This window comes from Equus przewalskii, chromosome 10, assembly GCF_037783145.1.
Source record: "Equus przewalskii isolate Varuska chromosome 10, EquPr2, whole genome shotgun sequence".
NCBI classification, from domain to species: domain Eukaryota; kingdom Metazoa; phylum Chordata; class Mammalia; order Perissodactyla; family Equidae; genus Equus; species Equus przewalskii.
The window spans coordinates 37,333,386-37,351,680 of NC_091840.1; the positions used below are offsets into that span (position 1 = coordinate 37,333,386).

The following is an 18,295-nucleotide window of genomic DNA, read 5'->3' on the forward strand; positions in this document are numbered from 1 at the left end:
ACCCCAAAGTCCCCATGAGTCTATCTCACTCCCTGCCATAGCACATCCCAGTTTCCTTAGACTGTGGTTGGCCCTTCTACCCACTCTGATCCCCTTCCACCCTAGCCTACCCTACACTTTATCCCCAGTGGATTTCTTTAACACCACTCTTGCTCCTGGAATGGGACTTAGTGGCAATTCCCAAATATCTCAGTTCTTTCAAATAAAGAGAATGAGGTATTATGTGGTTTTCTGCCACCACACCTTTAAGGTGGGAGTATTCCAACTTTCCCATCTATGTGTCCCTTCACATGAACATATTGACAATATATATCATCACAATTATAGCTAGTATTAACTGAGCGCTATGTGCCAGGCGTGTCAGCCCTTTACATTCATCACCCTTCATCCTCACAACCCTTTGGGCTAGGTAGATTATTAACCCTGTTCACAGTTGGGGAAATCCTTGGCAAAAGAGGGAAATAACTTGCCCAAAACAGAAAAAAAAAGAAAAAGAAAAAAGCTGGGGAGAGGTACAATCAACATTTAACCTCACCAGGTCTAATGCCAAAGCCCATGGGGTACTTTTTTTTGTTTTCCATCTTTAATTTGTAATATTTAAAACCTACAGAAATTTGCAAGAATACACCCATATACCGTTCATCTAGATTCAAATATTAACATTTTACTACATTTGCTTTATCTTTGTGCATACGTGTGTGTGTACATATAATATAAATGGTTGGTATACACATTTTTTTTCTGAATTTGCGAGTAAGTTGCAGGTGTGATAACACTTCGCCCCTAAAATGTTTCAGTACCTATCTCCTACTAACAAGGACGTTCTCTGTAACCACAAAATGAGTAGCACACTCAGGAAACTTAACATCCACACAATATTATTTTCTAATATACAGTCCATCATCAAATCCCCACAATTGTCCCAATTGCTGGTTTTTTTTAAATCAAGGATCCAATTAAGTATACATATTGAATTTAGCTGTCGTGTCTTTTTGGTGTCCTTTAACAGACTTTTTTTGTATTTAAGTACATTGATACTTTTTTAGGAGTTCAGACCAGATTTTTGTGGAATACTTCCTACTTTGGATTTGCCTGATTATTTCCTCATAACGAGATTCAAGTTAAACATTTTTGGCAGGAATACCACATGGGTAACACTGTCTTTCTCAGTGCAGCACATCAGGGCACAAGATGTCAGTTTACTGGTGGTGGTATTAAGTCTGATGACTCGGTGGCCCATGTTTCTTGCTACAGCGAACTGCCTGCTGTGTGCCAGGCACTATGCTAGGCTTTGGGGGGTGGGAATAGGGGCGGCATAGAGAAGTGAATGAGCCACAAGCCACAATCTTTACTTTTAGCAGTTCACAGTCCAGTGAGGAAGTACCTACGAACAGATTAAACATGTGATAAACACTTAAAGCAACTGTACAAAGGGCTGTGGTCACATTGTAGGGCAGGGGGATTACACCACTGAATGGGGTGAGGCAGGGTGCCCGGGGGAGAAAAGACACTGAGAGATGAGATAATATTTAAATGGAGTTCGAAAGATTTGAGAAATAGTTTAACAGGTAGAAAAGGAAATGAAAGCCCTGATAGGTAGAGGGAACAGCATATGCAAAAGTAGGAGGTATGAATGGCAGCTCCTCACCACACAGAGAAGAGTTCAGTCTCTTGCTGCCAAGGAGGTAGGTGTGTGTATAAAAGGGCCTTTCCATCTCTGCCATTTTCCGATAACTAATCCTAAGAACAAGCCCTGCCTCTAACGTGGGCTTAAGTGAGTTTGACAGTTCACCATAGGCTTTCACTTTCTTTTCGATTATGCCTCACCACAGCCCCCCTAGTTAGCCAGACAGATATGACTTTTGCACTTCTCAGATGAGGAAACTGAAGCCCCAGAGATAAAGTGGCCAGCTCAATTCACAGGCCAGTAGATGTCAGGGCTGGGGCTCAAGAATGGAACTGGAATGTTCTATTTACCTAGGAGATCTGGTTGCTCAGCACTTGGAATCCTCTACCTCCAAAAGGCCAGACGCCTCACCAGTCCCTCGTGTGCCACAGAAGACACAAGAGTGACTCCAAGCTCCACTCCCCCAGCGTGCCTGTGCTCCCCTCATGCCCAGGTTCCCTCTGGCCCCACCAGGAGAAGAAGAGGATGGCCTACGGAAAGTCAAACATCTTGGAGGTTGGCAGATCGATGTACAAGTACCCATGGCTGGAATATCCAGAAAGGGCCAAAGGTGAGGCTGGAATGGATAGGAACAGAGTCAGGGGCAAGGCCCTGAAAGGGAAAGCTCCCTGACTCCCACTCCCAGGCAGAGGTCTGGGTGAGTTCAGCAAATCCATAGGAGGGGTCAGGGCAGACCCTTTGACACTTCCATGGCTCCCCACAGCCCTCAAGGTAAGTCTCCAGGGTCCTCTAAGGTGGGACATCTGTGTGTGTCCCCAGCTTCTTCTCGCACATCTGTACCCTGCTGTCTACCCAACTCTCACACCTCCATGTCTTTGCATAAGTTGTTCCCCACGCCTAATGCTCTCCCCTATATCTATCTAAATCCTATTTGGATTGAAGACTCAGCTCGTGTATAATCTCCTCTGGGAAACCTTCCCTGATCCTCCCAGCCAGGCTATGGGCCCCTCATCTGTACCATCTGTGCCTTTATCTGTCTTCACATTTGTTTCCTTTGTTAATCTCTAATAACAGTTCAGTCTCACCAGCTAGACCAGTGGTTCTCGGAGTGTGTTCCCAGGACCAGCAGCATCAGCATCTGCTCAAAATGCAGATTCTCAGAATCCTCTACCCCAGGTCTACTTAATCAATACTCCTGGGATGAGTTCCAGAAATGTGGGTTTTAACAAGCTCTCCAGGTGATTCTAATGCACACTCAAGTTTGAGAACCACTGAATGAGACCAATAGTTTTGACCATTAGCTGCATGTTAGAATCCTCAGGGGAGCTTTCTAAAGTGCCTAGGTGCCTTCCCCAGAGAATCTGTTTCAATTAGTCTGATGGAGGGCTGAGGCATGTTAAAATTCTCCCCAATAATTCTAATATGCAGTCAAGGTTTCGAAGCACTCTACTAGGCCAGTATTTCTCAAACTTCAATGTGCATAGGAATCTTCTTAAAATGAAGATGCTGATTCAGTAAGTCTGGGGTGGGGCCTGAGATTCTGCATTTCTGAGATGCATCCAAGCGATGGAAACGCTGCTGTTCCGCAGACCATGATTTGAACAGCAAGACACCAGGAAACTACAAGCCTCTAACAACAGGAATTATGCCTTATTTACCTCCCCGGTGCCTGGTACTAGTGTTCACTAAATGCTGGATAAATGAACGCCTGAATGGATTATTCTTTACTCCACCTTTGTAACTGCTGTCTCATCTGTACCACAGAATTCCGAAAGGCCATGGCTCCTGTTCACCTGCCCTTGTCCTGCTACCAGGTAAGACCCCTAACTTTTGCCATCCCGGGAACTTTGTTGAAGTAGGAGGGGTATTAGACTGTCCCTTCCCTTTAAGGCCAGTTCACAGAACCCTGACACTCACCCCTAGGGCTGCCACTATCCCCGTTTGAACTTGGACAAGTCACTTTCCCTCCCTGAGCCTCAAGAGCTTCCTCTGTCACAGGCTAACCCCTGCCCAGCTCCCTACGAAGGGAGTTGCTATGAGATAATATCTACAAGGCCTGGACTATGCAGGCAGTGCTTAATAATGAGTCATTTTTATTAATTAACACAGGGATCCTCAGAGTTGTCAGATAAAATACAGGGTCCCCAATTAAGTTTGAATTTCAGATAAACAATGAGTAATTTTTTTAGTATAAATATGTCACAAGTATTGCATTCATTATCTGAAATCTAAATTTAACTAGACGTCCTATTTTTTTATATGCTTGGTTTTTACTAAACCTGACAACCCTACTTATTGTGAGTCAATGCTCCATTTTCTAAAATCATGACAGTCACTTGAGAACTCTTATTATCATCCTCTCAGTCACCAAATTGGGAACCCCTGGCTGAAGGCCCTCTTCCTCGTTGCTCGGAGATCAGTTGTAAAGACAAGAAGCCTTGAGCAGAGACAGGAATGAATCCTAGCCAAATCTTCAGAGAAGGCCCCTGGCCCACCCAACACCTTCCGCTACAATCAGAACTGCAGTTTCACAATTGTTTGAGAGATGAGTTAAAGAAATCCTGTTTTTCTGACTAAACTGTTAAGTTCCATGAGGGCAGGGATGACAGTGCTTGGCACATAGTAGGTGCTCAATCGATCCCTGTTGAGGGCCTGAAAGAGTAAGCAGTAGCCTGTCTTTTTCCCTTCTTTACTGCACATCTCCCTCACCCCTTGACATTTCATCTCCTTGCCCAGGTGATCTTCTCAAAGTGTTCTGAGATCCCCAACTAAACAAACTGTGTACTCAGATTGATTTACAGATCAACAAAGGCTTCACAATCTTTACCTCACTTGATCTTCACAACACCTTGGGAAGGGTATAGAACAAGAATTATTAGATCCATTTTGCAGATGAGAAGACTGAGATCTTGGTAGGGTGAAGTAACTTGCCCAAGTCACACAGTGGGTTAGGAGGTAGCTGTAACTCCAGCTCAGATGAGAGGCTGAAGGGCATCTCGCTCACCTAGTCCCTTCTCACCCTGGCCCTTCTCCTGGCTGAGGAATATCCCCTGTGACTGCTCTGCCACTCACATCCCCCAGAAACCAAAGGAAGAGATTCCCCCAAGTCCAGAGTGCTGGAGGCAGCACCCGAGCAGGCCAAACTCAGTACCTTACTGCTACTTCAAGAAGCCTGAGATCTACACGCACTGGCGTACCCTGTATGATCAGCGACAGGAACGGGAGGCCCAGAAGATGTTACGGAAAACGAGAGATCACCCTAGGTGTGCTCTGCCCCTTCCTATTCTCCACATCCTCCACACCTTCTAGGAAAGAGGGGAAGGAGGGGGTGGGGTAGGGGGCGGGACAAGTCAGCATACAGATCCCAGAGAGGACCCTGGGGAAGGAGGTTCATCTGTCTTCCTCTGGTCCCACCTGAGCTGGGCTCAGGACCAGAGGCAGAGGAGAGTTTGTAAAATAAGGAGGGAGGGAACAAGAGAACCAAGACTGCCTGTGCAATTTCTCACACAGGTACCTCAAAGGGGCTGCTGCCATACAAAAATTCCATCTCCCCATGAGCAAGTTGACTATAAAATCTGAGGTGGCATCCAAGGTCTTAGACCCTACTGGGGACCCCTTGAAGTGGCAAAGATTAAAGGTCAGGGACCATGGTGGGAGGGAGAATGGGGAGACTCCCTCCCTGTGGGTGCCTTACCTTGGGCTCACACCATCCTTCAGCCCTCAGTCCCTGCCTGCAAAATGGAGGGAGGGGAGAAAGGGGATTGGATTGGATGAGCTCCTTTCAGTTTGAAGTTCTACAACTACATTTATATCCTTTTATTCCTTTCCACTGGCTCCCTTGGATGGGCAGGAACTCACAAGAAGCCTGAAATCTCCCAGAGAGGATGAGCAGCTCTATGCGGCACAGGTGAGAAGTGGCAAGGGTGGAGAAGCATGGTTACAGGTAGGAGTTAGCTAAGCCAGACAGCAGAAAGATGCTTGAGGTGGAGGGTGGGGGTAGGATGGTATTCCAAGAACCAACTCCAGCTGTTCCAGAGGATGGTAACTCCTGAGGGTGATGTCCAATGTCTCTTCTCTTTCCTCCACCCCTATTCCTGCAGGCTCTAGGGAGCCTGGGAATCAGCGACAAGTTTGTCATGGACGCACTATGGCAGGTGGTGAGTCTGGGGCTGCCTGGAATTCAAGAGAGGAGGAAACAGGGTCAGAGGTGTGTAGAGCATGGGCACTTGGGCACAGACAAGTTTCACCAGGGTGCAAGGACAATGGGTCAGATCCAGTGAGGAGAGAGCCACCAGTGGGCAGCATGTCACCATCTCATGCCCTTGGCTTCTCTGAAGGGCAGCTTGATCTAAAAGGATGAAGAAGGGGGAATCTGTAGATCCCTTGGTCTAACAGAAAAGATGCTCGACTGAAAAGCCAGGAGAGAACTGGGACTGAGTTCATTCTCTGCCTTAAGTGAGTCAATGCCCCATGCTTACATGCCAATTTATAAATGGGGAGCATGCATTCTTAGCCATAATCTCATTTAAATCTTACAATACTAGGATTACGTAGTAGTATCTGCATTTTTCTAATGAGAAATGGAAGCTTTGAGAGGCCAAGTGACTTGCCCAATGTCACGTGGCTACTAGACACCACATAGAGATTTGAACAAAAGTCTCACTCCCAAGTTGTCTTCCTTCCATTGCACCATCCTGCCTGTACTCTGTATTTGAGCATAGACAGGTCATTCTCTAGGCCTTCATGTCCTCATTTGTAAAATGAAAAGCTGAGATGATTCTTAAAGCTCTGACATTCCATCACCTTAGGCATGTTTCCACTATTTGCCTCTTAAATCAGGCCCAAACTGGTCCAGAGAAAGTGAAGTATGAGGCTTGTCGAACCCTAGCCATCCTGGGTAAGTATGTCTTCTCCCTGGATGGGGAGTAGGGTCAGGTGAGAAAGGAGGCAGTACAGCCACTTTCCCCTTTGGGTAAGGACAGAAGGAAGTGGAGAGCATTTGGCAGGGTCTGGGAACTATGCTAGATACTGTTGGGCAGAGAGAGGAGGGTGAGGTGAAAAGGGAGAAGAGATTGGAGGGAGGGAGAAAGAGGGCTTCTGGAATTGCAGTCATGCTCAGCCAGCTGCTCTGGTATCCTGGGAGGACAGGCAACCTTCTGGGACCTAGTACTTGGAACTTCTGTCTTGAGGGCACACTGGAGTCAAATGGATCCTGGCAGAGAGGAGCAGCCCCTGAAGCTCTGCCCTGACCTGAGGACCCCCCTGTCCAGGTTGCCTGAATAAGTACGTGATCCAGGCTCTCATCAAGCAGTTGAAGGGGCAAAATGAGGGGCAAAGGATGGATACTCTGACAGGACTGCAAGCGGCTCTGAACTCCTGGGCTGCTGTCCCCAAAGACAAGGTGATTGGGATGAGTTGGTACTTGGGGCAAAGTAGGGCAAGGTAACTGATGGTATTGGCTGGGGGGGTAGGTCAGGAAGAAGGGAACCTAGCTCCTAGCTTTGATGGGGGGAAGACATTGTCCTTGTGGAGTTCTCTGAGGAATAGTTTCCCTGAATAAAAGCATTGGCATAGCCACTTACTAGTCTTACACCTTCTGAAAAGCCAGCATTCTTTTGATGCAAAGCACAGTTTGACCACCTCTAAAATGGAGATAGTAATTACCTTATAACATCGTTGAGAAAATTAAGTGAGACAATGTACGTAAAGCACCTAGTTCAATGCCTGTGCTGTTTAAATGATAACCATCATTATCATCCCTAAAATAACCTATTAAAGGAAAATCTCTGTCAAGGGGACAGGGACCAAGAGAGTCCACTGACAGTCCTCAAGCTTTTTCCCTTTGAGGGTCCTTTCACTTTGACCCCATTACTGCTCCATATAAAACAGAATTCATCATTCATCCATTTACTCAACAAATATATATATATTTTTAATTTTTTTTATTTTTCCTTTTTCTCCCCAAAGCACCCCCAGTACATAGTTGTATATTTTTAGTTGTGGGTCCTTCTAGTTGTGGCATGTGGGATGCCGCCTCAGCATGGCTTGACGAGTGGTGCCATGTCCACGCCCAGGATCTGAACCAGTGAAACCCTGGGCTGCCGAAGCAGAGAGCGTGAACTTAACCACTTGGCCATGGGGCTGGCCCTCAACAAATATATATTAAACAGCCGTCATGTGCGAGGCACTGTCCTAGGCCCTTGGGATACATCAGTGAACCAAAAAGGCAAAGATTCCTTCTCTTGTGGAGCTTACATTCTAGTGGGAGGAGACATGTAATAATGAATAAACTTATTTATATAGTATGTTAGAGGTGACAAGCACAGTGAAAAGATGTAGCAGGGTGAGGGTGATCAGGAATGCCAAGTGGGAATGAGAATGGGTTGCAATTTTAAACATGGAAGAGAGTGAAGGCTCATTTAGGTGTCATCTGAGCAGAGATAAAGAAGGTGAAGGGGTTAGCCATGCAGATATTTGAGAGTAGATTCTCTCAGCAGAATGACCAGCAGAAGGACCAATCAATGCAAATACCCTAAGGCAGGAGCATCCTTGGCATGGTCAAGGAACAGCAAGGAGGCCAGTGTGGCTGAAGCAGAGTGGGAATAGAGCAAGCAGTCGGAATTGAAGTTAGGTCAATAAAGTTAACAGAAGACTAGATCATATGTGGCCTTCTGGACAACTTTAAGTACTTGGGTTTTTACTCCGAGTGGAATAAGGAGCCATTAGAAGTTTGTAGCAAAGCAGTGACATGATCTAACTTACATTTCAAAAGGTTCACTCTGACTGGTATGTTGAGAAAAACAGGAGGCTGGGGTGGGGGCAGCAAGTGGGGAAGGAGAGAAACCAATTAGGGGCTATGGAAGCAATCCTGATGAGATATAATGGTGGCTTGGAGCAGTAGGGTTCATAAGAAGTTATTAAATTCTGGATATATTTTAAAAGTAAAACTCTGATGGGTTGAATGTGAGCTATAAAAGACAATGAGGAAGGATGAAGCCAAAGCTTTTGGCCCAGCAACTGAAAGGATGGAGTTGTCATCAACTAACATGGAAAAAACTACAGGTGGAACGGATTCGGAGGTAATAGGTAAAGATTTGGAGAACATCCAGTTTTGGACAAGTTAAGTTTGAGATGTCTATTGGACCTCCAAGGGAGACAGCAAGTACACAGTTGGATACACAATTTAGATTGCAGAAGTCTGAACTAGAGAAAGAAATTTATGTGTTGTCAGCATATAGAGAGCATTTGTCATTCAACTAGACGAGATCACTAACAACAGAACCAGGAACCCAGCCTTGGAGCATCCCAATGTTAAGAGGTCAGGGAGAAGCAGTAAATACTGAGAAGTGGCCAATAGGTAAGAAGACACCCTGCAGTATTCTGAAAATCAAGTGCAGAACATATATTAAGGAAAGGAGACAAATCAACTACATCAAATAATATAAGGACTGAGAATTGATACATGGATTTAACAATGTGGGACTCGATTATCTTAAGAAGAACCATTTTGGTGGGGTGGTGGTCGTGAAGGCCTGACTGGAGCAGATTTAAGAGAGAATGGGAGGAAAGAAATGAGAGACAGCAAGAATGGACAATTTTCCAAGTTTTGCTGGAAAGGGTTGTAGCTGGCACCAGTAGTAGACTCTAGGAAAAAGAAAAATAACAGCATGTTTCTATGCTGAAGGGTAATGACCCAGTAGTTAGAAAAATGATAATTTTTTAAGAGAATGGGAAGAGTTGTGCAGTAATGTTCTTGAGTAGTGAGACGGGATGAGATCTAACACACAAATGGAGAGATTGACTTTAGATAGATGGTCATAGTCCATAGCAACAAGTGGAAAGGAAGAACATAGGAGTGCAGGTGTTGAAAGTTGGAGAGAAGTGGTGGTAGGTGTCTCTGGAACTTCTTTTCTAGTTACTTTTATTTGCTCAGCAAAGTAGGAAGCAAGTGAAAACGGAGGAAGAAGTATTAGAGGTTCCAGAGAAAAGGTGTGAGCCAGGAAGTGGGAAAGAGAATTGCCTGGGGAAAAAAACAGTATGATTACTAGGCAGCATTAAGTGTCTACATGAGGTTTGTGTTCACACATTTAAAGCAAGATCAGTCATCATGACTGTGTGTTTTTCTCCAGGAAGTGCAGGCATAGAGTAAGTGGAGAGTTGAGTACCATGAAGCAAGAGGGGGTAAAGAAGTTGAGTAAGGCAGGGAAATGATTACTGTAGGACCATGGAATTTAAGCTGGGTAAAGAGGAAGAAAGTGATGAGCAGCGAAAATGTGCTCAATGGATTGTTAGTCCTTGTGGAGTCCAACAATTGTTGGCATTGGGAGGTGAGCTGGAAAGATAGGAGGGTGGTGGTCAGAGAGTGAGATCCAAGAAATGGAGATCATGGAGAAGTTGTAGTAATGTGTAATGATAAAGTCTCTCTATGGGAATTAGTGGCTGATATAGAGTGGAAAACAAGGTTATTGGAGGAGAGGAGTTGGATGACATGTATATTTTTTTAAATAACAGGAATTAAGACAGCAGAAGTGTTAAAGAGAGTAACAATGATCCATCCACAAGATAAAATCATACAGAAATGAGGGGATGGTACCCAGGAACAAGTAGATAGCAAAAATAAGGGGAAGTGGGTAAAATAATCTGATGACATAAGATTCATTTGAGGGAGGAGGGAGAATGGTCTGGAAGCAGCAATGAATTGCCCTCTTAACAAAGCCTGGCTGAAGACATAGTCCTCCTGCCCATTTTACCTCCTGTCTCCCTCTCAGAGGACTCAAGTTGGGAACGAAGGGAAGTTGGTACCTGTGCTGCAGACGCTGATAAAGAAGTCATCAAATGAAGCAGCCATGGAGGCAGCCCTGTGCTTGGGTTTCCTGAGGCCACACAATAAAATAGCCCGAGAGTTCTTGCTGCAGTCCCTGTGCCAAGGGCCCAAGACCCAGAGGATGAAGGTATGAGGGGCAGGAGGCTGGGCTCCTTGGGGAGCACTGGGGAAACAGAGGCCAGTACTGACTTCGGTGGGTCTGGATGCTGTCATCCTCATTACAGAAAAAGGAAGCCTCACCAGTAGCGAGCACTGCAGGGTCCTCTGTGTGTTTGTGAACATGTATATACATGAGTATGGTGTCATGTGGACAATATGTGTCTGTGTATATTTGATTTGTACGGATGTTCATGTATGTGCACACATGTGCACACATGAACTTGTGCTCTCAAGAGGCCAAGAGGCAGGAGAAAGGCCCCCACCTATTCCCCATGAGTTCTAGGCTCAGCCCTCAGGTTTGCCCACCATCCAAATGCCTCTCGGCCATGTACACCCCACCTCGCCCTGCTCACCCCTCACAGGCACTTAGGATGCTGGTCAAGATGATGCATGTACACTCAGCCGCAGTCATCACAGCTATCCTACACCAGCTGTGCTACTCCAGTGTCCTTGAGGTAAGCTCTAGGGCTGCCTAGTACCCTTCTTCTCTGGCACTAGGACAGGGTTAGGGGGTGAGGAAGGGAGTTTGTCCTTCATACCTCCCTCACCCCTGCCCTCAGCACCGCTTTGAAGCCACCCAGATGCTCAAGACCATTGGGCTGGAACAGATCCAGGCACAGGGGCTGGAGGGACTCACATTTGACTCGCTCAGGAGGAAGATGTATAATGAACCCTTCCTTGTAAGTGAGACCAAAGCTTCCAAGCCCAGACAGCCCAAACCTGTCTCCTCTCCCTTCTCTAAAGATCTCCCCTGGGTTGGCTCCCACCACACAGCCCTCCAAAAGTATCACAGTCACCCTAACCCACTCCCTGTTCCCCTAATGCAAACCCACGATTTCAAGCCACCTTGCCTTTGCTCAGGCAGTTCTCTCAGTTTAAAATGCCCTGAGTCATTCCGCCCCCCCCGCCCCCCCCGCAAGATGAAAAACTGCCTCACGCTAATCACTCCCACTGGTAAGTAACTCTCCTCTCTCCCTCTGCCTATTTATTAAGATAGGATTGCTCCTTTAAGACCAGTCTGAACACCTCCTCCTATAGGGAGCTTTCCTAAATCACCACAAACAGAATCAACCCTGCTTTTGTGTGTTAAAACCCTTTCCTGTGATAAAACCCTTGCTTTTATCTTTATTAGCTTATTACAAAACCAGCCACAGAATTTCTAAAGACAATCTTCTAAAACGTAGATCAGATTGTGTCTCACCTCTGCATAGAACTTTTCAATAGCTCCCCAGTGCCACAGGATGGCTGACATTGCCCTTCAGCACCCAAGACCTGCTTACCTCTCCAGTCTCTCTCACCAGTCTCCCCCTCAGAGCCATACACCAACCAGCAATGCTTAGGATGACCCTGTCCTGATTTATACCTGTTGTCCCAGTGTGATTACTCAGGGTGCTCCACTCTGAAGAGTCCCAGTTTGGTCACCTAGCTAAATTCAACTATTTTCTGTTCCTAAGCTCTCTGTGCTCTCTCTTGCCTCCAGGCTTTATATATGTTCTCCTCTCTGCAGGGAAAATCACCCTGCCCTCTGCCTGGTTAACTCCTACTCACGCTTCAGGTTTCAGCTGAAGCATCACCTCCTCCAGGAAGTCTTGCTGGTACCTAGACAGAGTCAGGAGACCTTCCTATCTGCACCCTACACTTAGTGCCGTTGTAATGCTTACTACAGTAGTGTAATTGCCTATTCGCTTGTCTACTTCCTCCACCAGACCATGAGCTCCTCAAGGCAAGGACCAAATGTAGCACAAAGTAAACGTTCAATAAAGGTTTGTGAAGCACCTAAGGACACACCTTGCATTCCTTCTCTCTGTTGCCCAACCTTATTCCCTCTTCAGGCTATCAGGCAGGCTGTGGCTGAAACTGTGGAAAAGCTCAAGATGAAGCCTACGATGATGAACTTGGTGGAAGCGTGAGTGGCTAGGGCTGGGAGCTGCCAGGGCCAAATCCTAGGCTGTGGGAAGGGGGCAGGTCAGAAAGAGCTGAGAACCTGCTGCCAGTTCACTGATCCCTGGGCTTTCCTTCATCTGCAAAAAGGGGCTGATAAGACCTACCACTCTGGCTTACTATAAAGCTCAAATTAAGATAAGGACACGAAAGGGACTTGTAAAAGGTTAAGTTCTGGACAAGTGTAAGACATGATAGTCATTTAGCGCCTCCTGGCAAATTGCAGTATTTGCCTTTCCTCTCCAGGCCCTTTCCTGACCCAAGAAACAAGAGGCGGAAATTAATGAAATTAGCATCACTCATCAGCCTTATTCCCGGCTCACTCTGGGCTGTAAGAAACAACCAGCCTTCCTCCCTCCACCCCTTAATTGGACCACAACACACACACGCTCCTTTCTACACAGGCAATTGATGAACTCAGATGCCATTGCACGCCAGGAAGCAATCATCTCTTTGGTAAGGCCAGCTCTGCTTCTCTGACCAGATGTGTTGATGGCAGGGGGAGCAGGCAATTTTTGTTTGTTTGTTTGTTTTCGTTTTTAAGATTTTATTTTTTTCCTTTTTCTCCCCAAAGCCCCCTGGTACATAGTTGTATATTCTTTGTTGTGGGTCCTTTTAGTTGTGGCATGTAGGACGCTGCCTCAGCGTGGTTTGATGAGCAGTGCCATGTCCGCGCCCATGATTCAAACCAACGAAACACTGGGTCGCCTGCAGCGGAGCGGGCGAACTTAACCACTCGGCCACGGGGCCAGCCCCGGGAGCAGGCAATTAAGCAGGGTTACTGAGGGGAAGAAAGAGCTGTAAAGTTTGGGGAGGTTGTTTGCTTGTTTATTTTAGAATTCCAGGCCTACCAGGAGTTCAGGGTAACCTTTTCTTCAGGATTAGAGGTGGGTGGGATAAGGGACAGGAGCTGGGTGTAAAGGGCATTGCTTAGATATTGCAGAAATTGTCTTCAGTCTTCCTGGTGAATAAGGTGCACTGGAATCCAAAGCAGTGGCCACAAAAGGCAAAGAAGGGGACACCTCAGCTAGGAAGCCATATCTCCGCCTCTCTCCGGGCTACAGGGTCATGACAAGGGGGCTAGAATAGAAAAGAGCATAGAGGGAGCACCTTTCTGGGGCTGGCTACTTAGGCACTCTCATTCTGCCTCTGCCAGGGCGTCCTGGGGATCCGTAGCCCACAAGTGTTCCACTTGCTCCTAGACATGCTAGATGCGGAAAAGAACCAGCCTGTGAAGAAGAGGGTAAGGCATTCCTGCTCACCTCTTCTTCTTCCCAACCCTTCCTCCAAGCCTCTCCCACCCATCCTCACCACTTCCTCTTTGTCAGGATGGAGGAGAGGGGAATGATCCCTGAGACACTGTCCCTTGACCTCTTTCCTTAAGGCTATAGTGGCCTCTGGCCAGAGCTCCCCTTCCCTGTAGCACCCCCTCCCCTCCCAGCCTTAGCCTTAAGTGAGTCAACCATAGGGCCTTTGTTTCAATGCAGCTACAAGAAACATTAATTCTTTTGGCTTCAATTGACCCCTGGATCCAAAACAAGCTGAAGAACAAGGTACTCTTTGTATATGAGGCACCTAGGACCAATGAGAAGGCAGAGCCCACAAGGTTCCGAAAAGAGCCTGTGAAGCCAGAAGAGTTAAAAATCCAAGACTTCCACCTTGCACAGCTGAACCTGTTTGACGCAAAGTCTAGCACCACGTTGGACCAACAGAAAAAGTTGAGTGCCCAGAAAGGGTTTGCCTCCTACCTCACATCTGCTTTCCCACCCTGTTTCTCTAAACCACTAAAACAAAAGTCACAGGTCACAGGGCCCTGGACGCCAGAGATCAGGAGACAGCTCCAGACCCTTGCTAAAACCTCCAAATAGGCCCAGCCCACACTCTCTCCCTGAGGATGCTTCTTAGGCTCCCCAGAGAAAACAATCTATACTTACCCTACATGAATAAATGAATGTCACTCTCCCTACCACTGCAGTTCCCTTCATCAGAGTCTACACTGAAACACAGGTCTCCTCACTCCTGGTTGAAGGTTCCTTCCACTCAGCCACATGCCCCTTTCATGAGAAAGAGAGAAGGACAGAGCTAAAGCTGTTCTGGATGGCCAGCTTGCCTCCCTAAATTAAGCCCTTGTCTATGCCTAGAATTTGATGACAAAACTAGAGTTGAGCCTATGCCCAAGAGGGGGCTGCTGAAGGGAAACTAGGAGAAAATCCTGGAAAGCTTGGCTCTTGGACCATTTCCTCTTACCAACTTGACCCATCCCCCACTACTATCAATCTAGCTCTTTTATCCCCACTACCAGTTCTTTGACTTTCATCACTAAGCTCCTGACTTCCCTGCATTCTGTTAGTCTGTATCCCTGTTAGCCCCCTTTCATTTTTTCTTCCTACTCAGCCTGGACTCCTTCCATCAACCACTATCCTTACTATTCCCATACCTCCACTATCACCTCTCTGACTAGTAAAATCCCTAACTCTAAATCAAATTGCCTCTGTTCCTATAACCAAGTTGCTGACTAAAGCTGGAGAAAAATCACAATCGGTACAGACTGGTACCCCCAAATACTTGCCCCTTCCTTAACTAAGCCCTTATTCTTGTCTGGCAATTTTATGGGTTCCTAGTCATGATACTTTCCTATTTCCCACAATGGTTATCTCAAGCCTTCTCTATCCTCACACTCCTTAAATCTCCTCAAACTTTCTATCATATTACTTCCCCAAATCTCAGTAGACTTTCTCTTCAGGGAAAAAAAAAAGACATCAGATGGAATTACCTCAACTTCCTGCCACCTGTTGTAAGCATCCTCATATATAGTAGTTAAGAGCACAGGCTCTAACGCCAGACGCTTGGGTTAGAATCCTGGCTCTGTGACTTACTAGAGATGTGATCTTGGGCAAGCTGCTTAACCTCTCAGTACCCCTGTTCCTCACTGTACGCTCTGACAAGTCCCTTCCAGTGTCAATCAAAATCATTTACACCATTCACCTCTTCCATGAAAGGTTTCCTATATCTCCTTGCCTCATGGCATTGTGAGAATTAAGTAAGTTAACATACAGACTGCTTATAACAGTGCCTGGCACATAGTTATCTCCCAATAAATGTCAGTTATTTGTTATTACTATTACAGCAACTGTACCTATCCTTACCTCCAACCACAATGCAAGAGGCATTCTCCTCTTCTAAGGCAAACCCTCCACCAGTGTTCTGGATGCCATTCCTTCAAGGGTTTCAACATCAATTATCCCCATTTCCTTCCAAGCAGGGTACAAACATGCTCAATTCTCATCTATCTTAAAAATAACTCCCCACAAACCCCTATCTCTGTCTTACCTCATCCCACCTCTAATCATCCTTCATAATCAAGATTCTTAAATAATTGTCCACATCACCTGTATCCATTTCTCTAATTTCTATTATTCATTATCTCACTTCAGTTTGGGTTCAGAATTCAATTCTCTACCAAAACTGCTTTTGCTAAGACAGTGGTTCTCAACAGGGGCAATTTTCTGACATTGGCAATGTCAGAAGACACTTTTGGTTGTCACAACCAGGGGCTGCTACTGATGTCTCGTGGTAGAGGCTAGGAATGCTGCTAAACATCCTACAATGCACAGGGAAGCTCCCACAATAAAGAATTATCCAACCCAAAATATCAGTAGTACCAAAGTGGAGAAACTCTGCTAAGATAATTTACAACCTACATATTGCTAAATAAATGAGTGCTTTCTCTCCTTTATATGAGCTGGCCTGGCCTGAGCACTTGACACCATTAGCTTTTCCCTCCTTGAAATCCATTCTTCCCTGGGGTTGCACTGACACCTCAGTGGCCATTCCCAGTCTCTTGTTTCAGGATTCTCTTCTGTTATCTCTTAAATATCAGTATTTCTCAGGGTTCTGTCCTAGGCTCTTCTCTCTCTACAGTCATGCATCGCTTACCAAAGGGGAGACATTCTGAGAAATGTGTCATTAGGTGACTTTGTCATTGTGCGAACATCATAATGTACTTACACAAACCTAGATGGTACAGCCTACTTCACAGTAGGCTATATGGTATAGCCTATTGCTCCTAGGCTACAAACCTGCACAGCACGTTACTGTACTGAATACTGTAAGCAACTGAAACACAATGGTAAGTATCTGTGTATCTAAACATATCTAAACATAGAAAAGGTACAGTAAAAGTATGGCATAAAATACAAAAAGTGGTACACCTGTATAGAGCACTTACCATGAATGGGGCTTGGAGGACTGGAAATTGCTCTGGGTGAGTCACTGAGTGAGTGATGAGTGAATGTGCAGGCCTACGACATTACTGTAAACTACTAAAGATTTTATAAACACTGGACATTTAGTATATATTAAATTTTTTAAAAAATATTTCTTCAATAATAAATTAACCTTAGCTTTTTTAATATACTTTTTAATTTTTAACTTTTTGACTCTTTTGTCATAACACAACTTAAAACACAAACACATTGTACAGCTGTACAAAAATATTTTTTTCTTATATCCTTAGTTCATAAGCCTTCTTCTATTTTTAAAATATTTTGTATTTTTACCTTTTAAACTTTTTTGTTAAAAACTAAGACACACACACGAGCCTAGTCCTACACAGCGTTAGAATCATCAATATCACTGTCTTCTACCTCCTCTTCTTATCCCACTGGAAGGTCTTCAGGACAAAAACATGCGGGGAGCTCTCATCTCCTATGGTCACAATGCTTTCTTCTGGAATACCTCCTGAAGGACCTGCCTGAAGCTCTTCTTAAGGAGGCATCACTCTTTTCAGAAACATGTCCATGGTGGTTTGGTTTCTTTTTTCATCATAGATTTGCTTGAAGCACACAGTACACCATGAACACTCCTCTCTATTAATGAACACCTTTCAGTATCGGGGTCTATGCTTTCAAAACTTTTTGAGGAGCTTGTTGAGGTCTGCAAAAGCTTCTGCTAAACCCTTCACTGTGAGTTTTCTTGGGGGTTCCTTTTCTTCTCTTGAAGCTCCCTTTTCTTTTGCCTCTTCTTCAGCTATACATTCCTGTTCCAGTTCCAAGAACCCCTCATTAGTCAGTTCCTCAGGAATCACCTCTAGGAGCTCCTCAGTGTCAGCCTCATCCACACCCAGGATAAAGTCGTCTCCCATCTCAACCACAGCCTTGTTGATTTTTGCAACCTCCTCATCCTTGGAAAATCCTTTGAAGGCATGGACGAACTTGTGTGCCTTCTTCCAGATGCCATTCATACACTCCTTGGTGACATGACCCTAAGCCCAAGCAAGGTTCTCGATGAAGCTGTAGATGTTGTAATCCTTCCAGAACTGCATCAGTGTCTTCTCAGTGTCTTCCTCAGTTGCAGCAATAGCCTGGGCAAAGGTCCTCCTCAGGCAGTAGGCCTTAAAAGCTGCTACAACTCCTTGATCCATTGGTTGGATCAAAGAGGTGGTGTTTGGAAGGACAAACACTACTTTGATACCGGGATGAAAATCACCAATAAGAGGAGGCTGTCGGGCAGGATTATGAGCAATGAGCAAAATTTTAAAAGGTATGTTATTCTCCAAACAATACTTCTCCATTTTCCTGGCAGAGCAATTTAGGAGGACATCTTGGAAGAGGAGCTGGGTCATCCATGCCTCCTTATTGCTCCTGTAGTACGCTGACAGTGTGTGCTTATTGACATGCTTGACGGTCCTGGGGTTCTCACTGTGCCAGATCACAAAGGGCTAATTGGTAGCCTGCAACACTGCC

At 45.6% G+C, this 18,295-nt stretch overlaps 1 protein-coding gene across 1 annotated transcript; it reads left to right on the forward strand.

Annotated features, from left to right (window-relative positions):
* The first annotated feature begins 1,995 nt into the window (after window positions 1–1,995).
* Window positions 1,996–14,517, forward strand: HEATR9 (HEAT repeat containing 9). Its single transcript, XM_070562473.1, has 15 exons — window positions 1,996–2,237; window positions 3,392–3,441; window positions 4,709–4,890; window positions 5,138–5,264; window positions 5,478–5,534; window positions 5,728–5,784; window positions 6,467–6,524; window positions 6,898–7,028; window positions 10,396–10,578; window positions 10,973–11,065; window positions 11,171–11,290; window positions 12,443–12,516; window positions 12,956–13,007; window positions 13,708–13,794; window positions 14,039–14,517. The coding sequence occupies exons 1-15, from the start codon at window positions 2,153–2,155 to the stop codon at window positions 14,417–14,419; spliced, it is 1,737 nt and encodes a 578-aa protein (XP_070418574.1). The 5' UTR covers window positions 1,996–2,152; the 3' UTR covers window positions 14,420–14,517.
* The last annotated feature ends 3,778 nt before the right edge of the window (window positions 14,518–18,295 follow it).